The sequence below is a fragment of the Manis javanica genome, chromosome 6, assembly GCF_040802235.1.
Source record: "Manis javanica isolate MJ-LG chromosome 6, MJ_LKY, whole genome shotgun sequence".
Lineage (NCBI taxonomy): Eukaryota > Metazoa > Chordata > Mammalia > Pholidota > Manidae > Manis > Manis javanica.
The window spans coordinates 140,106,532-140,131,632 of record NC_133161.1 but is presented as its reverse complement, the minus strand read 5'-3'; the positions used below and the strand labels follow the sequence as shown (position 1 = coordinate 140,131,632).

The following is a 25,101-nucleotide window of genomic DNA, read 5'->3' as shown; positions in this document are numbered from 1 at the left end:
CTAAGATAAGAATTACTTAGAGTGCCACCAAGCATGTGAAAAGATGCTCAAGCCAATTACTAATCAGTGAAGTGAGAATTAAAGCAGTGAGAAATCTCCTACAACATCCACTTGGTAAGTAAATAGGTAAACTGCAGTAGAGACAGTTTAGTATTAGAAGCAAAGGATTAGCTCTAAGCAATACGGCCTGGAGCTGTAGTACTGTGTAAGAAAGGAAGATAATGAGGTACAAAACACAATATTGCTTATGTATATTAAACCTCCATGAGCACAAACCAGAAAAAGAGGGACAGTTAGCAAGAAAATCATCATAACATAAAATACACAAAAAGCAGGTTAGAATTGTTACCTAGATGATATGCCTGAAAACAAGGAGTGGGTAACAGAGAAAGAGAAGTAAAAGTTTATTTTCCCATACCAAACCCCAGTACACAGTATTCAACAAAGCAAAAAAGCCCCAGATTAGAATTAGCCATTATATGTTTAAAGTGTTAACAGGTAGGTCCACCCTTAATGTTTGTGCAGTCTCATAAAAGATTCTCTAAATATTTACAAGTTAAAAATCATGCTAACAAAATATTATATATTTTCTACTACCTACCTTCATAACAAGCTATAATGTCAAGTTCAAATTCAGAGTTCTCAGAATTCTAGGACTTGCATGACAGAATGCCATTATAAAGCGAGTCTTGGGAAGAATGGTGGAAAATATGGTGGACTAGGAAGGCAAGGCAGAAACATCCACCCACATACAAACTAAGAAAGCAACTACAGGAAGTAAAACTAACCCTGAAAATGACCAGAAGATTGTAGAACAGACCATCTGTATCTGGTGAAGAAAAGAAACATAAAGAAGGGTAAAATGGCAGTGCCAAAATCAATTAGGACCCAAATTCTTTCTGCATATGGGTCCACAAGTGGAAGATGGATAGGAAGAGAGGAGAGAGGATAAGCACTCAGGAATCCTGCACACCTGGCCTTGAAGATCTGCTCTGAAAACTTGAGTCCACATTGCACTGGACCTCAGTGAGTAACACAGCTGCACACCAGCGCAAGGTGCAGCACACTGGGAGGTTGAGGCTCCTTTTGCTTGTGGAGGACAGGCTTGCTCCATTGGACCCACTGAGACCCAACAGAGAAAGAACAGTTCGAAACATTTCCCAGTAGTGGGAAGTGACCCAGAGAGAGAGAGAGTTTGGAGGGGGCTCTCTCCAAAGCAGAAAGGGCAAGTGGAGGCTGCTGCCCTACTCCTCCCTCAACCCAGTTGGTGTACCACTCAGAGGAGCCACCTCAAAGTGCTCCATCTTCCTTCTTGGAAGGTCACCTGTGCAGCACACACACCACACCCACCATGCCAGCCCAACAAAGGCTGCCATTGCTGCTCAGCAGCCAGAGGTTGGCCCCACCCACAACAATCCCTGCAGAAGCAACACAAGGCACACAAAAGGCCTGCATGGGGAGAAACCTCTTGACAGAGAAAAGCAACTGCCAGCAGACAGGCTGAAAGGTGACCCTGTGCACAACCCACCAACAGCAACTGTGTCTCCACCACAAAGAAGAACACACACTGGTGAGCAAAGAGTCTTGAGCACTATTTATTTCCATTATTTTCTATACCATGATGTAGAGCAGACCTATCTAATACAAATAAAGAATCACAGAAATACAGACAAAAGGACAAGGTGGAAGAATATATTCCAAACAAAAGAACAGGATAAGACACCAGAACAAGGACTAAATGAAACAGAGATCACAAACTTCTTCATAAAAATTTCAAAGTAACACTCATAAAGATGCTCACTGATTTGCAGAAAAGAGTCGATGATTTCAGTGAGAACATCAAGAAAGAGAGGATATCAAAAAGAGCCACTCAGAGTTGAAGAAAACAATAAATTAAATGAAAAATACAATGAAAGAAATGAATAGTAGACTACTGGGAAAAAGGGGAAGGAATACATGTGTTGGAAAATAGAGAATAGGGAAACACCCAACATGAGGAGCAGAAAGAAAATGCAATTTCTAAAAATGATAAAATGCTGAGAGCTGTGTGAAACTCCAAATGAAACAATATGTGCATACTAGGGGTCCCAGAAGGAGAAGAGGAGTGTGACAAAGTAGAAAGTCTCTTTAAAGAAAGAATTGGTGGAAACGTCCTCAATCTGTGGAAGGAAATAGACACATAGGTATGGGAGGAAGCACAGGGAGCCACTAACAGAATGGACCCCAGATACGCAACACCAAGACATACAGTAATAAAAATGGTAAAGATTATAAATACAGAAACTTAAAAGCAAGTGAGAGGTAGCCTGTTATCTATGAGAGAAACTCTATAAGGCTCTCAGCAGATTTCTCAACAGAAATGACTGGCCATAAGGGATTGGCATGAAATATTTAATGTATTTAAAGAGAAGAACCTACAACCAAGAATCCTCTACCCAGCAAGGTTATCATTCAGAATTAAAGGACAGATTGAAAGTTCCCCAGATAAATAAAAGTTCACTGCTGTAGGCTTCTGCTCACTCCTGATGTTCTGGCACAGGTGTGCCCCTCCAGTAGGCTGCCTTCACCACATAATGCAACAGGGGGCTTCTGAACCACCTCAGTCCCCTCCTTCCATGGGATTTGGAGTAAGGCAGCTCCAAGACTGAATGATATTCCCCACACAGGCCAGTGCTGAGGTTACAGGCTTCACCCTTGAGTCTGGATGGAGCAGGGGGAGAAAGGAAAACCCACTCTCTTGAGAGTCCTGAACCATATATGCACCTAAGTGTGTGGACCTGGAAAAGCATAAACAATTCTGAGTGTGCATGAACCTACATGTCACATAAAATTCCATTGAACTAAATGCGCACACACTCACAAATGAGTGTAAGTAAAAGTGGGGAAATCCGAGTGAGATAAGCGTACTGCATATGGCAACATACAATATCCTGGGTGTGTGGTGCATGATAATCATGCAAAATTTATCACTGGGGGAATTGCATAACAGCTACACAGCTTCTCTGTATATTATTTCTTACAACTACATGTGAAACAACAATTGTGTCAAAATAAAAACTTTAAAAATATTCATGATAAATATTCCATTGCATAATGCATTACTGAATATATTCCTGAAAAGTAGATTTTCTTATGAGTATATTTCCTTTTTGAATGAGAATATGAGAGTATAGGCCTTATAAGTCAACTTTCTTACATCCCTCACCTCCTGCCATTCTGTCGTGTCAGTGTACAAGGGGCACAGCAGGGTGACAAATATAATGTTCCTTACAATTGAACATTCCTTTACTGAATTATACTCTTTGTTTGATCATAATATTAGTACTTCTTTTCTTAAATGCTTTAAAATAAACATTTTAGGCCTAGTTGTTTATGCCTAATGAAGAATACCATTATCGAGTAAGAACCATAATGATAGTAACGGATGCTGCGATGGAAATGATGCTGATGATGACGAAGATGCCGAGATGCTGCTGCGGTTGCTGACGATGCGGGTGAGATGACGAGACTGCTGCTGGTGATGCCAATGGCGATGCCGACAGCGCTGATGAAAATGAGGACATGGTGGTGATGGTGATGACGACGGCAGAGCGGGGGATGCTGCTGGAGGTGACGGTGAAGATGTGGGGCAGGAGGATCGTCTGGGTTTGCTCATTGATGCTTGAATGCTGCAGTAGACTCTAAGTGTCCCAGATTGCAAGGTAACTTTCCCAGTAGGAAAATTAACACACCTGGGAGATGACACATAATTCGCAGCACAGCCATAAACTAAGACTCTAATTGCTCCTTTAGTGAGAGCTCCATCCTTGAAAGGGACCACACCCAGGAGAGGTTCTGCCCATATAAACAGACCCAGAGTGTCCAGTCTCGGTGGCCCCTTTCTCATGACTGCGCTGGTCCTTTCGACAACTATTAAGAATAGACATGAATCTGTATGGTTCATCATTTCCTGGTAATCATATTCCTATTATTAAAACCAAGGCATCCCCTACAATTTCCAGGAAACTCTGTTCCATTTTTCCTCAGCACAGGTATTTAATTACACCTTTAAAACAATTGTGTGAGAAAGATATTTCCCCTGAGAACTCCAAATCTTCAGTATTGGCTATTTCCAACCCTTCATTTCCTTCGCCTCTGAGAAGTTTTCTCTTGTGCCCTGTGTTCTCAGCAGCAGCAGTCCTGAGCCTCCGAAGGTCCAGTAAAGCTAGAGGTGATCGTTGCAGTAACAGACATCAAATGTGTGAGTCATGTTTGCCTGTTTTATATCATTAAGTGATTATGGGAGTAAAATTAAATCATTGCTTTCTAGGATTTTCCCATCCGCTCTGCACTGAGTGAATGGTGTAAAATCCACAATACTCTAATTTGTTTTGGTAATTATGTTTCTGGTAATATGTTCAAGAGGGATTTTCTGTTTCTCATTGTTTTAAGAGGTGAAAATATTGGATGAGGGCATAATAATATGCTAATCTCTATTTATCTGGAGAAAATGTTTTCTCGTTTGCAAGAAGTGGGAAGTCTAAAGTAAGCTTCCTCTGATACTAGTTATTGTGAACTTAAATACCTCACCAACAATAATTTAACATATAAAATTTACAAGGAGCACATATTATCTTGTTTTCATACGACATCCTAAGGATTTAAAGACTCTTAACATCTGAGAAAAAATACAGTTAGTGCCAGAGTAATCATTATTATTATTAATTATTAGAATAAATTGAGATGTATTGTAAAGTCCTATATTAAAATAGAAAGTTACAAAATGTTTTTTAAAAGATACATACATGCTTACACACGCAAACACAAATACACATACAAAATGGAGAAGTATAGTCCCTGCCAGAATCGGTCACCAAATAGCAGGAAAGTGGTGTTTTTGTTTTTGCTTATTTGTACTTTAACTTGAACAATGCATGCATATCACCTTTGTAATTTTTGCAATGCATCTGAAATTAAGAGTGGATCCATCCTCTCTGTCTCCAAAAATTCAATGAGTTAACTTTATTAACTTTACTAAATAATAAAATTGTACAAGAGAAGCCATAGCAAAACAATATGTATTAGTAAATACAAAGCAATGGTCAGAAGTCCTGGGTTTTAGTCCCAATTCTGTCCCTTACTACTTGTAGGAACTAGGTAACCATGACTATGAAAAAAGTAATATAGCATATCTCATTTTTCCCATGGGCTGTGCACAGAAACGCCTAAGACGTCAGGTGTAAAGCACATTGAAGCACAACATCGCCCGGAGGTGGATGTGTGCAGAGGTGTAAGGCTGCCCAGGGACTGAAGGAAGAGGCTCATGATCAGGCTCAGCACGGCCGGAGCCCCGGTCACCAATGACGAGGCGGCCACGGGCAAGGCCCGTAGCCTCTGGCACTTCCACCTTCAATATGAAAATGGGAATAAAAATCCAACTCTGAACGCATTTCTCCTCATGCTGAAAATTTGAGGATGAGTTCATGAGTTTGACCTTAGAGGAACATTATACAAAAGCTCATAATTATAAAAGGCAGCAATAGAAACAGCAGAATTTAAGTTTTTTAATCCTAAAATACATATCTCAAGGACAAATCTATATAACTTTCCTATCAGAGAATATATTGATCCATGCTACACAGGAACATGTCTATAATTTCAGCACTTTGCCAATAGTGAGATAAAGGGGTCATAGTTTGATATTATGATCTGAAAATAATAGTGAAACCAGCTATTGAGCACTTATTCTGACCTATTATGTGCCCGTGCCCAGGTTGTACCACTAATCAGTTTAATCAAATGTTCTGTTGCTGCAACCCAGGCATCAATACTTTATAAATGCTCCAAGAAATTATAGTATACAGTCAGTGTCAAGATCCACTATCTCAGGGTTTCAGGTCCAGGAAAAACCTAAGGGCAAATTCCAAATGCCTAGAGCCAACTCACTTTAAGAGGAAATCAATGAATGGAAATGATTTCTCAATTTACATTATGCTGTATTATTTTTACAGCCACCATTGAAATATTACTGATTTCTCTTCATCTTTCAGATACAGAAACTCACACGTTAATTGATACAGTTGTGACTAACACATACACAGACACTGTGTTAATCTGAGCACATTCAGGGACTACTTAGGAATTGCATGGAACACAGGGAAATGTCATTTCTGAGAAAATGCATCCCCAAATAAAATATGAAATATACTACGTATTACCTGTAGGGCAGAGTTCTCTAACGTTAGCATCCATCAGTGTCACCTGGAGAGACGGTTAAGCCCGGACGGATGGGTCCCATCCCCAGGGTTCCTGATGTGGCAGGTCCTGGGTGACGTCTGAGGCTTTGCATCTCTAACATCTCCAGGTGAAGCTGATGCTGCTGGTCCAGGGACTGCACGTTAAGAAGCTGTACGCAGGTTATCTGGGAAACACAAAGGTGGCAAATGTTCCAGATTATACCTCATTAACATCCTGATCCTTGAAATACCCAGGGGCAGGCCTTCCTCCCAGGACAGGAGGAAGAGGGATGGATGCGTCAGCTAGGAGCCCAGGATCACTCAGCTAGTCCCAAAAGCTCAGAACCAGCCTCTCTAAGAAGACCAGCAGAATTTAAGCCTTACAAGGGTTCTCCTCTCTCATCCCCACAGGGCACTAAACCAAAGAAAGCAGATGGCAACACAAAATCACTCTGCGGTGACAGAGTTCATCCTGGGGGGACTCACGAGCAGACCAGAGCTCCAGCTGCCCCTCTTCCTCCTCTTCCTGGCCATCTACTCGGTCACCGTGGTCGGGAACCTGGGCATGTTCACACTGATCTGGCTGAATGCTCAGCTGCACACCCCCATGTACTACTTCCTCAGCAATCTGTCCCTCATGGACCTCTGCTACTCCTCAGCTGTTACCCCTAAAATGCTGGTGAACTTTGTGTCGGAGAAGAACGTCATCTCCTATGCGGGGTGCATGTCACAGCTCTCCTTCTTCCTTGTGTTTGCCATTGCTGAGTGTTACATGCTGACCGTGATGGCCTATGACCGCTATGTCGCCATCTGCAGACCTTTGCTTTACAATGTCATCATGTCCATTCAAGTCTGCTCCCTGCTGGTGGCTGTGGTCTATGCCATGGGGCTGATTGGCTCAACAATAGGGACTGTCCTCATGATAAAACTATCCTACTGTGAACTCCTCATCAGTCACTACTTCTGTGACATTGTCCCCCTCATGAAGCTGTCCTGCTCCAGCACCTATGATGTTGAGATGACTCTATTCTGTGGGGCTGGTTTCAACCTTGTAGTTACCAGCTTACCAGTCCTGGTTTCCTATGCCTTCATCCTCTCCAGCATCCTCCGCATCAGCACCACAGAGGGCAGGTCCAAAGCCTTCAGCACCTGCAGCTCCCACCTGGCAGCAGTGGGCTTGTTCTATGGATCGAATGCATTCATGTACTTAAAGCCCTCCACGGCCAACTCCCTGGCCCAGGAGAACGTGGCCTCCGTGTTCTACACCACAGTCCTCCCCATGCTCAACCCCCTGATCTACAGCTTGAGGAATAAGGAGGTAAAGGCTGCCATGCAAAGAACACTGAGGAGAAAAGTGTTTCTTAGTTAAATGTTAATATTCTTTCTCAGTGTGAACTGTAAGTTGTGATCAATACACGAGGTAAGCCCTCTGAATGCTGCCCCCACAACCATGATGGGCAGCAGCCCCTTCCCTCCTTGGTTGGGAGAATGCCTCCATCCCTCCTTTGGTCTTCCTTCCCCACCCCCACACTTTCATTTTTCTTTGAAAAGCAATAATTTCAAGTTAATGTTTGCCTTCATTTCAGATGTGCACTCACCTGACTCCTTTGGTAAATATTTACTATCTTAAATGTAATGTAACAAATTTTAAACTCAGCATTGTCTTAGAAAGACATTCACTATTTAATTACCTTCTACATAGAAATGATTACTCAACCCAATTCTTACTTTTTCACAGTCAGGAGAACACAAGGCAAAGAGAGGTGAATGCAAAGGTGACCAGCAAGTGATCACAATCCCTTTCTCATCCAGACTTCGCCTTCTCCTCTCTTTTAGCCCTGTTACTTTTTCCTACTCAATGGCTTCTACCTGATCCCTTTATGTAATTTCCTCAGCAACAACAATAATATTGCCAGCATGAACAAGTGTTGGGGTGCTTACTCTTAGCCAGGAAACACCTCCAAATGCTCCATATGCATTTTTTTTTCACTTACACCTACAACAGATAGGTACCATTGTTATCCCCATTTCAAAGGTATAGAAACTTGGTTTAGTAACTTCTCGAGGTCACACAGATCACAAACACACTGGGATTGAAATCAGAGTCTATGTGACTCCACAGCCTCCACTCTTGGCTCACCCTTTATCCCCCTCGCTCAGGATGACTGTGGGAAAGCTGGGATTCCTATGGCCAGGATCCTCGCTGAACTTAAACCACTTGATGTAACTGGCCTGTTGCTAGGCTACCGCTTCCACACCTTTAGGCCATAAGATAATATTGCTCTATATAGAGAGCTCGGCCCAGTGCTCTGGGCAGAGGCAGAGACACTAGTGCGTGACCTACCACAGGGAGAACAAGAGGGGTAACAAACCCTTTCACCACAAAGAAATATTCTACTGTCATTTCTCTGGTCACACTGAATCCACAGTGAACTTGCCGGGAGCTGGAACCCATAGGCAAGACAATGACACGGCCTTGGAACAGCCTACTCATTCTGACAGAGCTCTACTCTTCAGATTTCAAATACATGCAGATAATGAATTCTTATATCCTCACCTCTATGTGCCACCCTAAACTCTGTCCACTTAAGGGCAACTTCCTCCTAAGGTGACCAAGGAAAGATTACACTAGAGGGACCAGCTTGACCCGCTATGCCTGGCACTCTCCCAAGGCACATCCTGAGACCTCAAGTCTCAAACAAGGAGGAGGACTGGTCGTTCATATCATATGATGCTTCAAAGTCTCTAGTCCTGCTTTAATCCCTGACAGATCTCTTGCCAACTCCACTGGGTAAATCCAATCACATGGATAGTTTCCACTGCTCCCGTTGTTCATAACAATATCACAGACACTGGTTTGAGATTCAGCAGGCTGATTGTGGATAAAGTGAGGGTTACTATGGCCAGGATTCTCACCTGGCCCTGGTTAGCTGGCTCACTACACACGTGTGGGTAATACTTCGTTATTAACTCTATATGAAGAGCTCCGCCCAGTGATCTGCATGGCGACATGGTGGCACAGTGGCAGAGTTGCGAGGCTACAGGAGAGCTAAGACAAGAGTGATGGCAGCACGGAGGACAGAAACTGGGAAGGTTTTGGAGACAAAGAGGCCAGGAGGCAGAGACCAGCTTGCTGCATGCAGACTCGCTCTGAGTAGGATGAGATTCTAGTGATTGACCTACCACCATGGAAATAAAGTTGGGTATAAACCCTTTCACCACAAGAATGTTCCTCTGTAATTTCTTGGTTCTCATTGAATCCTTAGTGAACTTTCCCAGGGCTGAAACCCACTGGCAAGACACTGATGTAGGGTAAAGGATTTATGGACATCTCTTGCCACTAATAGTAATTTTTGGTATAGTATAGTATTGGATCAAGCAATGGTTCATTATCACCAACAGAAATAACTCTGGTTTTCTCAAGCAGAAATGTATTTAGTACAGGGAATCTCTTGTGTAAAGTTTTTGGAATATCTGCAGAAGGAGGGAGTCCCAAAGTGACTCCACGCTGGATATGTCCTAGAGGTCAGGAACTCCAGCTGCTGCTGTCACTGCCACCACCATGAGAATTTCCTCTGACACTCTCACAGCACGTAAATAACAGAACCCTAGGACGAGCCTCCCCTGGAAACTTATTAGAAATGCACATTTCAGGCCCTTCTCCAGACCTTCTCATTAGTGAGGGAGGCCCAGCATCTGTGTTTAATAAGCCGTCAGGTGATTCTGGAACACAGTGAAATGTGAGAACCACCTCAGTCTCACAATTCAAATGTCACAAAAATGCATTTGATTAGTCAAAAATAATTGACATCCCCTGGCTCTAGCTACAACGGAATCTGGGATCTGTAATTTTTATGTTTTTTATTGAAATACAGTTGAGATATGTGAGAAAAATGGAAGTTCACATGGCCAGTATCCTCACCTGACCCTAGACTACTTGATGTTACTGGCCTCCTGCTAAGAGGCCACAACTGCAGACAAAAAGCTATTATTAACTGTGTCACTATATAAAGAGCTCTACCCAGTGCTCTGGGTGAAGGCAGAGATGGAGGTGGATTATGGACCCCCAGACTGCTGGATGCAGATATGATTCTAGTGCTCAACCTACTGCCATGAGGATAAAGCTGGGTATAAACCCTTTTACTCCAAGAACATTCCATTATTATTTCTTGGCCTCACTGAATCCATAGTGAACATCCCATAGTGAAACCTTCAGGCAAGACAGATAATATTATAATAGTTTCAGATGTATAACATCATGATTCACCATTTATATACATTACATAACGCTAACCACAATGTGTGGTTCCCAAACATCACCACAATAAGTTATTATACTATTGTTGACTGTATTCCCCATTCTGTACCATTCATACTGCTACATTTATTTTACAACTCTAAGTGTTCAACATGACAACAAAAAGGGTGGAACAGATACTAAACGAACAATTCCCAAAGGGATACTCAACCCGTTTTCTCCCGACCTTCAAGAAGGTCAGAAGAAGAGATGATATCACCACCACTATAGATCCACTCTACTTAGAAAATAGTGTAGGAAGACATATCTGTTATTCTCTGAGGTGAGAAATCATAAAGCCAAATAAATCTGTCAACCAGATTATATAAAAAATAAGAGTAAATAGAAGCAGATTGGAGTAACATATTTTGCTAGCATGTATTAGAAACTCCTGAAAACCAACAAGAAAGACAACAGAAAATATGGGCAAGATACATACTATAAATATTTTACCAAGAGAATTATGACTTGAATTGCCACCAAGCATGGGAGGAGATGATCAAGCAAATTACTAATCAGAGAAGCACAAATTAAAACGATGAGGTATCTTCTACATCTACCACTAGGGAAGTAAATGGGTAAACTGCAGTAGAGACAATTCAGCATTAAAAGCAAAAGTTTAGCTATAGACAATATGGCCTGGAGCTGTAGTACTGTGTGAGAAAGTTACGAAGGTAAGGAATACACAATATTCCTATGTATATTAAACCTATATGTGCACAAACCAGAAAAAAAGTACAGTTATCAAGAAAAACATCATAACATAAAATACATATGAAGCAGGTTACAATGGTACCCAGACTGATTGGAAGCCTGAAAGTAGGGAGTGGGTAACAGAGAAAGAGAAATAAAAGCTTATTTTCCCAGAACCACCCCCAATGCATAGTGTTCAACAAAACCAAGAAGTGCCAGATCAGAATTAGCCATTATATGTTTAAAGGGGAGACAGACAGGTCTACCCTTAATATTTGTGGGGCCTGGGGAAAGATCCTCTAAATATTTAGAAGTTAAAAATCATGGTAACAAAATATTAAATATTTTCTACTTCCTACCCTTCGTAACAAGCTAGAATGTCAAGTTCCAACTCAGACTTCTCAGAATTCTAGGAATTGCATTACAGAATGAAATACTAAAGCAAGTCTTGTGGAGAATGGTGGAAAAGATGTTGGACTAGGAAGGCAAGGCAGAAACATCCTCCCACATACAAACCAAGAAAAAAAGTGTGAAGGAAGAAGAAAAATGTACTTTCAGATTGTGTTCAAAATGCAGCAACCATCAACTTAACATAAACAGTTACATATTTAGGAAACTATCTTTGAACATTATGGTAACAACAAACCTAAAGCCTAAAATAGATGTACAAAAATTGTTTTAAAAGAAATCCAAGCACAATACTAAGGAAAACCATCAAATGAGAAGAGAAGAGTGCAAGACAGGAAGAAAGGAACAGAGAGGAACTACAAAAAAACAACCAGGAAACAGTTAAATGGCAATAAGTAAATACCAATCAATAATTACTTCAATGCAAATGGACTAAATGCACCAGTCAAAAAAAAAAAAAAACAGAATGGCAGAATGGATAAAGAAACACGACCTATCTGTATGCTGCCTACAAGAAACTCATTTCAGAGCTAAGGACATACAAGGACATACATTGATGGAAAAACATATTTCATGCAAATGATAGGGAGAAAAAAGCAGTAGTAGTAGTACTCACATAAAATAGACTTCAAAACAAAGAAAGCAGCAAGAGACAAAGAAGGACGTCACATAATGATAACGTAAGTACCCCAGTCCAACAAGCTATAATGTTGTAAATATCTATGCACCCAACATAGGAGCACCAAAATATATAACACAAATACTAATAGACCTAAACTGGAAATAAAAACCAGCACAATCATATTAGGAGACATTAACTCTCCACTTACATCAATGGACAGATCATCTAGATAGAAAATAAATAAGGAAACATAGGTGTTGAACAGCACATTAGACCAGATGGACTTGACAGATAAATAGAAAACATTCCACCAAGAAGCAGCAGGATACACATTTTTCTCAAGTGCACATGGAACATTCTCCAGAATAGATCACATATTAGGACACAAAAAAGCCTCAATATATACAAAGAGTTTGACATTGTATCAAGCAACTTTTCAGATCACAATGGTATGAAACCAGAAATCAATTACATGAAGAAAAGAAAAAAAATCCCACAAACATGTGGAGGTTAAACAACATGCTTCTAAATAATCAATACATCAATGATCAAATCAAAGAAATCAAGCAATACATGGAAACAATTTAAAACAAAAATAAAACAATTCAAAATATATGGGATGCCACAAAAGTGGTTCTAACAGGGAAGTACATAGCAATACATGCTTCCCTCATGAAACAAGAACAATCCCAATAAATAGTCTAAATTCACAACTAAAGAAATGAGTAAGAGAGCAAATGGAGCCAAATTCAGCAGGAGGAGGAACATAATAAAGATATATAAAGCAAAAGTAAATATATAAATAATAATAAATACATAGATATATAAATAAAGCAAAAATAAATACAAAATAATAAAAACATTGAAAAAAAATCAATGAAACCAAGAGCTGCTTCTTTGACATGATAAATAGTATTGCCAAACACCTATACACACTTACCAAGAAAAAAGGAGAAAGGACACAAATAAACAAAATCAGAAATGAAAAAGGAGGAGTTACAACAGACACCACAGAAATACAAAGAATTATTAGAGAATTGTAGGAAAAATTGGATGGCAATAAGTTGGAAAATCTAGAAAAAAATGGACAAATTTCTAGAAAAGAACAACTTTCCAAGACTGACTCAAGAAGAAACAAATCTGAACAGATCAATTACCAGTAATGAAGTTGAACTGGTAATCAAAAAATTCCCAAGAAACAAAAGTACAGCACAAAGTGGCTTCACAGCTGAGTTGTATCAAACATTTAAAAAGATCTAACACCCAACCTTCTTAAAGTATTCCAGGAAAGAGAAGAGGAGGAAATGCTCCCAAACTCATTTTATGAGGACAGCATCACTCTAATACCAAAACTGGAAAAAGACACTGCAATAAAAGAAAATTACAGATCAATATCCCCGATGAACATAGGTACAAAGTCCTCTACAAAATATTAGCAAAATGAGCTCAAAAATACATCAGAACACTCATTCATCATAACCCAATGGTTTGTAAATCAATCAATGTGATAACACTGCATAACAGAGAAGGAAGGATAAAAAAACATGATCATCTCAATAGATGCTGAAAAAGCAGTTGACAAAATTCAACATTCATTCACGATAAAAACTCCATGAAATGGTTGGAGAGGGCATATACCTCAACATAATAAGGGCTACATATGACAGACCCACAGCTAATATAATACTCAATGGCAAAAAGCTGAAAGCTTCTCCTCTAAGATTAGGAACAATACAAGGATGCCCACTTTCACCACTTTTATTCAAACTAGCACTAGAAGTCCAAACTATGACAATCAGACAAGATAGAGAAAAAAGGCGTCCGACTGATAACGAAGAGTAAAATTGTCCCTATTTGCAGATGACATGATTCTGCATATAGAAAACCCTAAAGATGGCACCAAAAACTATTAGAACAAATAACTGGATTTAGCAAAGTTATAGGACACAAAATCAATACAAGGAATTCCATTGCATTCCTCTATATTAAAAAGGAACTAGCAGAAAGAGAAATCAGAAAAGCAAAGGCATTCACAATTGCATCAAAAATAATGAAATACCCAGGAATACACCTAACGAAGGAGATGAAAACAATAAGACACAGTTGAAATACAGTAAAGAATACTCAAATAAATGTGAATCTGAAGCATGCTCATGGATAGGAAAAATTGATATTGTCAAAATGGCTATCCTGCCAAAGAAATTTACAGATTCAGTGCAATCCCCATCAAATCAGCAATGGCATGAATCAATGAACTACTGCAAATAATCCTAAAATCTTTATGGACCAACAAAAGACTCTAAAGAGTAAAATAAATCTGGAGAAACAAGAACAATGGGCGGTTTTATGCTCCCTGACGTCGAGCTACTACAAAGCTATAATAATCCAAACAGCACTGTCATGGCACAAGAACAGACCCATATATCAATAGAACTGAATAGAGAACCCAGAAATAAACCCACTGTATATGTTCAATTAACATATTACAAAGAAGCCATGAAAATACAGTGGGGAAAAGACAGTTTCTTCAATAAATCATGCTGGGAAAACTAGGCAGCTACATGCAAGAGAATGAAACTGAATTATTGTCTAACTCCATACACAAAAGTAAACTCAAGATTAAAGGCATAAATGTAAGACATGAAGCCATAAAATTCTCAGAAGAGAACATAGGCAAAAATCTCTTGACTGTAATCAAGAACAAGATTTTTCTGGACACATCTCCCTAGGCTAGGGAAACAAAAGCAAAAATGTGCAAGGGGGGCTACACCAAACTATAAAACTTCTGTACAGCAAAAGCAAATCATCATCAATAAAACAAAAAGGCAACCTACAATCTGAGAGAATATATTTGTAAAGTGATTCATCTGGTAATGGGTTAACATGAAAAATTAAAGAACTCATAAGACTCAGCACCAAGAAAACAAGTAATCTCATAAAAGAAATGGCCATATAAACTGAATAGACATGTTTTCCAAAGAAGAAATACAGAAGACCAACAGGGACATGAAAAGATGCTCCACTCTGCTAGTCATCAGGGAAGCGCAAACCAAAACCACAGTGAGATACTGCCTCCCAAAAGGTAGAATGGCCACCATCCAAAACACAAGAAATAACAAGTGTTAACCAGGATGTGGAGAAATGGGAACCTTCCTACACTGTTGGTGGGAATGTAAATTGGTGCAACTTATGTGGAAAGCGCTATGGCGGTTCCTCAAAAAACTAAAGCTAGAAATGCAGCAGGACCCAGTAACCCCACTTCTAGGAATTTTCCAGAAGAAAACAAAATATCTCATCCTAAAAGATATATGCATCCCTATTATTATAGCTGTATTATTTGCAGTAGCCTAGATATGGAAGTATCAAAAGTGTCCATCCATATGTGAATGGATACAGATGTGATACATACAGTGGAATAATATTCAGTCACAAAACAGAAATAAAACCTGTCATTTGGGACAACATGGATAGATGTACAGGGTATCATGGTAACTGAAACAAGACTGGTGAAAAAACAGAAATATATGATTTCACTTACATGTGGAATCTAAAAATAAAACAAAATAAACAAAATAGCCACAGCCCCATAGACACTGAGACATACTGGTGGATACCAAGAGAGAGGCGTTGAGGTGGGTGACTGTTGTGAGTAAGGTGAATAAAGAGGTATAAAAAACTTAATCATAGTAGAAATTAATCACGGGGTTAGAATTGCCACACGGAGAACATAGTCAATGGTTCTGTAACATCTTTCTATGTCAAATCACTGTGACATATACTCAAAACCAATGTAATATTGTATATCAAATATACTACAATAAAAAACAATATAAAATAAAATAAATTCTAAAATACTAAAATAATATAAAATAAAGTCTCTCCCTGGTGCCCAGCTCCCTCCCCATGGCCACAGTGTACTCCTTCCCTGTCCCACTGCCAGTATGTCCCCCCACACAGGAACCCCTACACATGTTCTTATTGACTAATCATGTCAAAGCTCCATATATACCTCCTGTGCACAACCGCCCTCTGGCCATCCCTTTGCTTTAGGGGAGAAGGACAAGCTGTGTGATCAGCTTTGGGAGATGGGCCTTACAGGCAAGTACAGGGTATTTGTGTGGGGTGTTTGAGTTGCTTGTACACACAGGGGAGGAGCACATGCCTCCAGAAGCCCTTGCGCCTGATGGAGAGTCACGTTCACTGCTGTGGGCTTCTGCTCACTCCTGGTGTTCTGGCCCAGGTGTGCCCCCCCAGTAGGCTGCCTTCACCACATAATGCAACAGGGGGCTTCTGAACCACCTCAGTCCCCTCCTTCCATGGGATTTGGAGTAAGGCAGCTCCAAGACTGAATCATATTCCCCACACAGGCCAGTGCTGAGGATACAGGCTTCACCCTTGACTCTGGATGGAGCAGGGGGAGAAAGGAAAACCCACTCTCCTGAGAGTCCTGAACCACATCTGCACCTAAGTGTGTCAACACCTAAGCGTGAGGACTTGCAATAGCATAAACAATTCTAAGCGTGCATGAACCTACATGTCAGACAAAATTCCATTGAACTAAATGTGCACACACTCACAAATGAGTGTAAGTAAAAGTGGGGAAATCTGAATGAGATAAGTGTACTGCATATGGCAAACATACAATTTCCTGGGTGTATGCTGTATGATAATTGTGCAAAATTTATCACTGGGGGAATTGCATAAGAGCTACACAGCTTCTCTGTATATTATTTCTTACAACTACATGTGAAACTACACTTCTGTCAAAATGTGGTCCCTTGAAAGGGACCACACCCAGGGAGAGGTTCTGCCCATATAAAAAAAAGACCCAGAGTGTCCCAATCTCAAAAATCTTCATGATAAATACTTCATTGCATAATGTATTACTGAATGTATTCCTGAAAAGTGGATTTTATTATGAGCAAAATTCCTTTTTGGATGAGAATATGAGAGTATAGGCCTTTTAAGTCAACTTTCTTACGTCCCTCACCTCCTGCCATTCTATCGTGTCAGTGTACAAGGGGCACAGCAGGGTGACAAATATAATGTTCTTTACAATTGAACATTCCTTTACTGAATTATACTCTTTGTTTGATCATAATATTAGTACTTCTTTTCTTAAATGCTTTAAAATAAACATTTTAGGCCTAGTTGTTTATGCCTAATGAAGAATACCATTATCGAGTAAGAACCATGACAGTAACGGATGCTGTGATGGAAATGATGCTGATGATGACGAAGATGCCGAGATGCTGCTGCGGCTGCTGACGATGCGGGTGAGATGACGAGACTGCTGCTGGTGATGCCAATGGCGATGCCGACAGCGCTGATGAAAATGAGGACATGGTGGTGATGGTGATGACGACGGCGGAGCGGGGGATGCTGCTGGAGGTGACGGTGAAGATGTGGGGCAGGAGGATCGTCTGGGTTCGCTCATTGATGCTTGAATGCTGCAGTAGACTCTAAGTGTCCCAGATTGCAAGGTAACTTTCCCAGTAGGAAAATTAACACACCTGGGAGATGACACATAATTCGCAGCACAGCCATAAACTAAGACTCTAATTGCTCCTTTAGTGAGGCCTCCACCCTTGAAAGGGACCACACCCAGGAGAGGTTCTGCCCATATAAACAGACCCAGAGTGTCCAATCTCGGCGGCCCCTTTCTCATGACTGCGCTGGTCCTTTTGACAACTATTAAGAATAGACATGAATCTGTATGGTCCATCATTTCCTGGTAATCATATTCCTATTATTAAAACCAAGGCATCCCCTACAATTTCCGGGAGACTCTGTTCCATTTTTCCTCAGCACAGGTATTTAATTACACCTTTAAAGCAATTGTATGAGAAAGATATTTCCTCTGAGAACTCCAATCTCTAGTATCAGCTATTTCCAACCATATGTTTACCTCTGTCTCTGAGAAGTTTTCTCTTCTGCACTGTGTTCTCAGCGGCAGCAGTCCTGAGCCCCCGAAGGTCCAGTAAAGCTAGAGGTGATCATCGCAGTAAGAGACATCAAATGTGTGAGTCGTGTTTGCCTGTTTTATATTATTAGGTGATTATGGGAGTAAAACTAAGTCATTACTGTCTAGGATTTTCCCATCCGCTCTGCACTGAATGAATGGTGTAAAATCCACAGTACTCTGTAATTTGTTCTGGTAATTATGTTTCTGATAGTATGTTCAAGAGAGATTTTCTGTTTCTCATTGTCTTAAGAGGTGAAAATATTGGATGTGGGGATAATAATATGGTTTTAATATCTATTTATCTAGAAGAAATGTTTTCTTGTTTGCAAAAAGTGGTAATAGTTTTCTAAATTAAGCTTCTTCTGATACTAGTTATTGTGAACTTAAATACCTCACTACCAATAATTTAATATATGAAGTTTACAAGGAGCACATATTAGCTTGCTTCATACCACATCCTAAGGATTTAAAGACTCTTAACATCAGGAAAAAAAATACAGTTAGTGCCAGAGTAATCATTATTATTATTAATTATTAGAATAAATTGAGATGTAAAGTTCTATATTAAAACAGTAAGTTATAAAATGTTTTTTAAAAGATACATACATACTTATACACGCAAACACAAATATGCATACAAAATGGAGAAGTATAGTCCCTGCCAGAATCAGTCACCAAATATGAGCAAAGTGGTGTTTTATTTTTGCTTATTTGTATTTTAACTTCTACAATGCAGGCATATCACCTTTGTAATTTTCGAAATACATCTGAAATTAAGAGTGAATCCATCCTCTCTGTCTCCAAAGATTCAATGAGTTAACTTTACTAAAAAGTAATAAAATTCTACAAGACAAGCCATAGCAAAACGATATACATTAGTAGATACGAAGCAATGGTCAGAAGTCCTGGGTTTTAGTCCCAGTTCTGCCCCTTACAACTTGTAGGAACTAGGTAGCCTTGACAATGAAAAAAGTAATATAGCATTTCTCATTTTTCTCATGAGCTGTGCACAGAAACGCCTAAGACGTCAGGTGTAAAGCACATTGAACCACATCGCCCGGAGGTGGATGTGTGCAGAGGTGTAAGGCTGCCCAGGGACTGAAGGAAGAGGCTCATGATCAGGCTCAGCACGGCCGGAGCCCCGGTCACCAATGACGAGGCGGCCACGGGCAAGGCCCATAGCCTCTGGCACTTCCACCTTCAATATGAAAATGGGAATAAAAATTCAACTCTGAACACATTTCTCCTCATGTTGAATATTTGAGAATGAGTTCGTGAGTTTGACCTTCAAGGAGCATTATACAAAAGCTCGTGATTATAAAAGGCGGCAATAAAAACAGTAGAATTTAAATTTTTTAATCCTAAGGTATGTATCTCAAGGACAAATCTATAAAACTTTCCTATCTGAGAATGTATTGATCCATGCTACACAGGAACATGTCTATAATTTGAGCACTTTGCCAATAGCGAGATAAAGGGGTCATAGTTTGATATTATGATCTGAAAATAATAGTGAAACCAGCTATTGAGCATTTATTCTGACATATATTATGTGCCTGTGCCCAGGTTGTACCACTGACTAGTTAAATCAAATATTTTGTTGCTGGAACCAGGGCATCAATACTTTTTAAATGCTCCAAGAAATTATGGTATACATTCAGTGTCAAGATACACTATCTCAGTGTCTCAGGACCAGTGAAAACCTAAGGGCAAATTCCAAATGCCTAGAGCCAACTCACTTTCAGAGGAACTCAGTGACTGGAAATGATTTCTTAATTTACATTATTCTACGTTATTTTTACAGCCACCAATGGCACTGATATTACTGATTTCTTCATCTTTCAGGTACAGAAACTGACATGTCAATCAATGATACAGTCCTGAGTAACACATAACACGGACACTGCGTTAATCTAAGCTGGGTTTTGTACATGCACATTCAGGGACGAATTGCATGGAACACAGAGATATGTCATTTCTGAGAAAATGCATCCCCCAATGAACTATGAAATACACTACGTATTACCTGTAGGGCAGAGTTCTCTAACGTTAGCATCCATCATGTCACCTGGAGAGACGGTTAAGCCCGGACGGATGGGCCCCATCCCCAGGGTTTCTGATGTGGCAGGTCCTGGGTGACGTCTGAGGCTTTGCATCTCTAACATCTCCAGGTGAAGCTGATGCTGCTGGTCCAGGGACTGCACGTTAAGAACCAGTACGCAGGTTATCTGAGAAACATAAAGGTGGCAAATGTTCCAGATTATACCTCATTAACATCACGATCCTTGAAATACCCAGGGGCTGGCCTTCCTCCCAGGACAGGAGGAAGAGGGATGGATGCGTCAGCTAGGAGCCCAGGATCACTCAGCTAGTCCCAAAAGCTCAGAACTAGCCTCTCTAAGAAGACCAGCAGAATTTAAGCCTTACATGGGGTTCTCCTCTCTCCTCCCCACAGGGCTCCAAAACCAAGAAAGCAGATGGCAACACAAAATCACTCTGCGGTGACAGAGTTCATCCTGGGGGGGCTCGCGAGCAGACCAGAGCTCCAGCTGCCCCTCTTCCTCCTCTTCCTGGCCATCTACTGGGTCGCCGTTGTCGGGAACCTGGGCATGTTCACACTGATCTGGCTGAATGCTCAGCTGCACACCCCCATGTACTACTTCCTCAGCAACCTGTCCCTCGTGGACCTCTGCTACTCCTCAGCTGTTACTCCTAAAATGCTGGTGAATTTTGTGTCAGAGAAGAACACCATCTCCTATGCGGGGTGCATGTCACAGCTCTCCTTCTTCCTTGTGTTTGGCGTTGCTGAGTGTTACATGCTGACCGTGATGGCCTATGACCGCTATGTCGCCATCTGCAGACCTTTGCTTTACAACATCATCATGTCTCATCAAGTCTGCTCCCTGCTGGTGGCTGTGGTCTATGCCATGGGGCTGATTGGCTCAACAATAGGGACCGCCCTCATGTTGAAACTGTCCTACTGTGAGCTCCTCCTCAGTCACTACTGCTGTGACATCGTCCCCCTCATGAAGCTCTCCTGCTCTAGCACCTATGATGTTGGGATGACAGTCTTCTGTTTACCTGGATTCAACATTGTAGTCACCAGCTTAACAGTCCTGGTTTCCTACGCCTTCATCCTCTCCAGCATCCTCCACATCAGCACCACAGAGGGCAGGTCCAAAGGCTTCAGCACCTGCAGCTCCCACCTGGCAGCGGTGGGCTTGTTCTATGGATCCAGTGCATTCATGTACTTAAAGCCCTCCACGGCCAACTCCCTGGCCCAGGAGAACGTGGCCTCCGTGTTCTACACCACAGTCCTCCCCCTGCTCAATCCCCTGATCTACAGCTTGAGGAATAAGGAGGTAATGGCTGCCGTGCAAAGAGCCCTGAGGAGAAAAGTGTTTTGATACAAATGTTAAAAGTCTTTATCAATGTGGGAGTAACTTATAAACACAGACAGGAAGCCCTCTGAATGTCTGCCCCCGCCAACCGTGATGGGAAACAGCCCCTTCCCTCCATGGTCAGCAAAATGCCTCCATCCCTCCTTGGTCTTCCTTCCTCTCCTCTCTACTTTCACTTCTCTTTGAAAATCAATGATTCTAACATTATGTTCTCCTTCACTTGGGATTCATTTTCTCTTACCTAAGTCCCTTGGTAAATATTTACCATAGGCTGCAAAGATACATTCCAGGCCTCTTTCTGTCATCTGTTGGGCTGCACAATGGGAAGGAAAAGCAACCAGAAATTCAGGAGCTATGTCCACACAAGTTACGGCATATTGGTACCCTTCTGATAAGGGCACAGGCCCAATATACTCTATGTGCCACCTGATGAGGGGTATAGGTCCTTTAGCTACTGTCCCATGTAGCCGTGGAACTCGGTGTAAGTCCCTTTTGGAGCATACAATGCACTCCTGCAAGGATCTGCTGACTTTTCAAAGGCCAAAGGCAACCCCCACCTATGGGCTACCGCCCACATTGTCTTTTGCCTCACATGCAACAAATGATGATGCAACTGGCTATTTCCATCTAGCCAATGTACCTGGGCCAATTCATCTGATTCATTGTTTCCTGGGGACGTCAGAGTGGCAAATGACCTGTCTCATGATATACTGTACTGTTTAGTTTGACCACAGGCCCATAAGTCTTATCACAACTCCTGCCCCCAAAGGGGTCAGTGACCAACCAACCAGTTGGCAAGGTACCTTGTCGGTTGCCATAGGGTCCAGCCTTGACAGATAGCCCAGCTGTCAGTGCAAACAATTATAACTATTGGGGAGGGCTCCTGGTTTATCAGAAGCCATACTGCTCGCAACTCTGCCCATTGACTGATCTTCCCCTCACCATCTTCCATCCACATTGTCTCAGTCTTAGGATGAAAGCTGTGGCCCTGAATTTTCAGGGGCTCCGGGAAGGCTCAGGGTGAGCAGCCTGGCACCAGGCCCAGCTCTACTTGGAGCCTCCTCCAGCAATGACTCCTTCCAATTCCCAGGGGCCTGGCCAGTCACTCAGAGAAGCATCTGCTGCTCCTTCATAGACCACTGCCCACTGATGCTATTCTGTCCTTGCCCAGGGACCCCTTCTGCTGTCTGTCTTCCCACACTACCACCCCACTCACCAGGGCACAAATATATCTTGTTTCCTGTATACACAGGACTGGAGCACATGTGCTCATAAGCCCTTGTGCATGATGGAAAGTCACCTTTACTGAGTGGACTTTCTTCTGACCCTGATGTCCCTGGCCCAGGTGTCCCCTCCAGCATGTTTCCATTACCGCATGACGCATAGGTGGCGTTGAAACCACCTTGTTCCTCTCTTTGCGTGGGCTTTGGAATATAAGGCAGCTCCAAGTGTGAGTCCTACTTCCCCACACAGATCAATGGTGAGGATGAGGCTGGACCGACCCTGGGTCTGGATGGAGCAGTGGGAAAAAGACAACCTCATCTCCTGAGAAGCCCTAAGCACATCTACACCTGTGTGTGAGGACCTGGATATCATAACAGTTCTCAGTAGAGTGTGCACAAACCTACGTGTCAGATAACATTGCATCAAACTGAATGTACACGCACACACACACACACACACACACACACACACACACACACAATGAGTGTATGTAAAAGTGGAGAAATCTGAGTAAGATAAGTGTACTGCATAGAGAAATATACAATGTCCTGGGTGTATGTTGTGTGATAATTGTGTAAAGTGTTACCCCTGGAGGAACTGCATAAGAGATACACAGGATCTCTATTATTTCTTACAACTACATATGAAGTTACAACTACATCAAAATAAAAACTTTAAAATCTTCATGATCAATATTTCATTGCACCATATATTACTAAACCTATTATTGAAAAATGGATTTTTATGACCATATTTCCGTTTTGAATGAGAATATGAGAATAGTACTTGTAAGTCAATCTCCTTATGTGCACCAACCTCCTCCCATTGTATAGTGTCTGTGCACAAAGGACAACCACGTGGTGACATTTAATGTTCCTTGCTCTTTAACGTGCCTTTACAGAATCATACAATTTTGTGAGCATAATATGAATTAATTTTTTTCACCTTTTAAAATAAACATTTTATGCCTTGTTGATTGCGCCTAATGTAGAGTAACTAACAATGAGTAAGAACAAAAACACTCGTAACTGACGCTGATGATGCTGATGACGACGATGAAGAGGACAGTGAGGTGGGGCTGCTGATTCTCACGATGATGCTGGTGGTGCTGTTTGCATTGTTTCTAGGAAATTACTTGAATGCTGCATTAGATTCTAAATTTCCCAAGGTGGCTCTCCCAATAATAGAAGATTTAATACACCTGGGAGACAAAACATGATCCTCAGCACAGACATAAACGAAGACTCTAATTGCTCCTTTGTGAGGATGCCCTTCCCCAAAGGGCCCACACCTGGGAGAGGTTCCGCCCATATAAATATACATAGACCCAGAGTGTCTCAGTCTCAGTGACCCATTTCTCACAACTGTGCTGGCTGCTTTGAGTACTATTAAGAATAGATAGGAATCTGTATGGTTCTCTCATTTCCTGACAATTGTTTCCTGCTTATTGATACCAATGCGTCCCTAAAATTTCCAGAGAGTGTGTTCTGTTTTTCCTCAGCGCTGGTATTTAATTAACATTTAAGGCAATTGTATGAAAAAGACAGTTCTTCCAAGAACTCCTGGTTCTAATGTAAGAATTTCCAACCTCCAAAATCTACCCTCTATCTTCATCTCTGAGTGAGGCTGTGTTCTCCTTGGCAGCAGTCCTGAGCTTCTGATGGTCCAGTAAAACTACAGGTAATCATCGTGGTGACAGACACCAAATATATGCATCATGATTGGTGTTTCAGATCATTAGGTGATAAGGGGAGCAAAAATTAAATGACTGCTGTCTGGGATTTCCACATCTACTCTGCACTGAGTGAGGGGTGCTTTGTAAAGTACATTGTTTCCGGTAGTATGTTCAAGAGGGAGTTTCTATTTTTCTTATTGTTAAGACGTGAAAATTGGATACAAGGGGACACGTAAGATTTTTTACCCTATAGTTATCTACCAGAAATTTTTTTTCACCTTTACAAGAAAGTGGAATAATTTTTTAAACTTATTTAATTATGATACAAGCTAAGTGTGAAGTTAAATACCTCACAAAAAATCACCTGTAACGTTTTCAATGTGATCCTTATTTTCTTGTCTTCACACCGTATCATAAAGATTTAAAGACTCTACCATCTAAGAAAAAGTAATACAGTTAGTGCCTGACTTACTATTACTAGAGGAATAAACTGAGACAATGTATTGTAAAGTACTACATTAATATAGCACGTTACAAAAAGTTTTTTAAAGATACATATAAACTTACACATGTAAACACAAATATACACAGACAAGGTAGA

General features: G+C 41.1%; 2 protein-coding genes across 2 annotated transcripts; both read left to right on the top strand.

The window, feature by feature from the left end:
- The first annotated feature begins 6,632 nt into the window (after positions 1–6,632).
- On the top strand, positions 6,633–7,584 carry LOC140850227 (olfactory receptor 8A1-like). Its single transcript, XM_073239972.1, has one exon. It carries the CDS (start codon positions 6,649–6,651, stop codon positions 7,582–7,584), a length of 936 nt encoding a protein of 311 aa, XP_073096073.1. The 5' UTR covers positions 6,633–6,648.
- A 13,090-nt stretch (positions 7,585–20,674) lies between these two features.
- Positions 20,675–21,607, top strand: LOC118968819 (olfactory receptor 8A1-like). Its single transcript, XM_037000942.2, has one exon. The coding sequence runs from the start codon at positions 20,678–20,680 to the stop codon at positions 21,605–21,607; it is 930 nt and encodes a 309-aa protein (XP_036856837.2). The 5' UTR covers positions 20,675–20,677.
- The last annotated feature ends 3,494 nt before the right edge of the window (positions 21,608–25,101 follow it).

Excerpts from the sequence above, each read along its gene's own strand:
- LOC140850227 (XM_073239972.1), top strand. The coding sequence starts at position 6,649 with ATGGCAACACAAAATCACTCTGCGGTGACAGAGTTCATCCTGGGGGGA.
- LOC118968819 (XM_037000942.2), top strand. The coding sequence starts at position 20,678 with ATGGCAACACAAAATCACTCTGCGGTGACAGAGTTCATCCTGGGGGGG.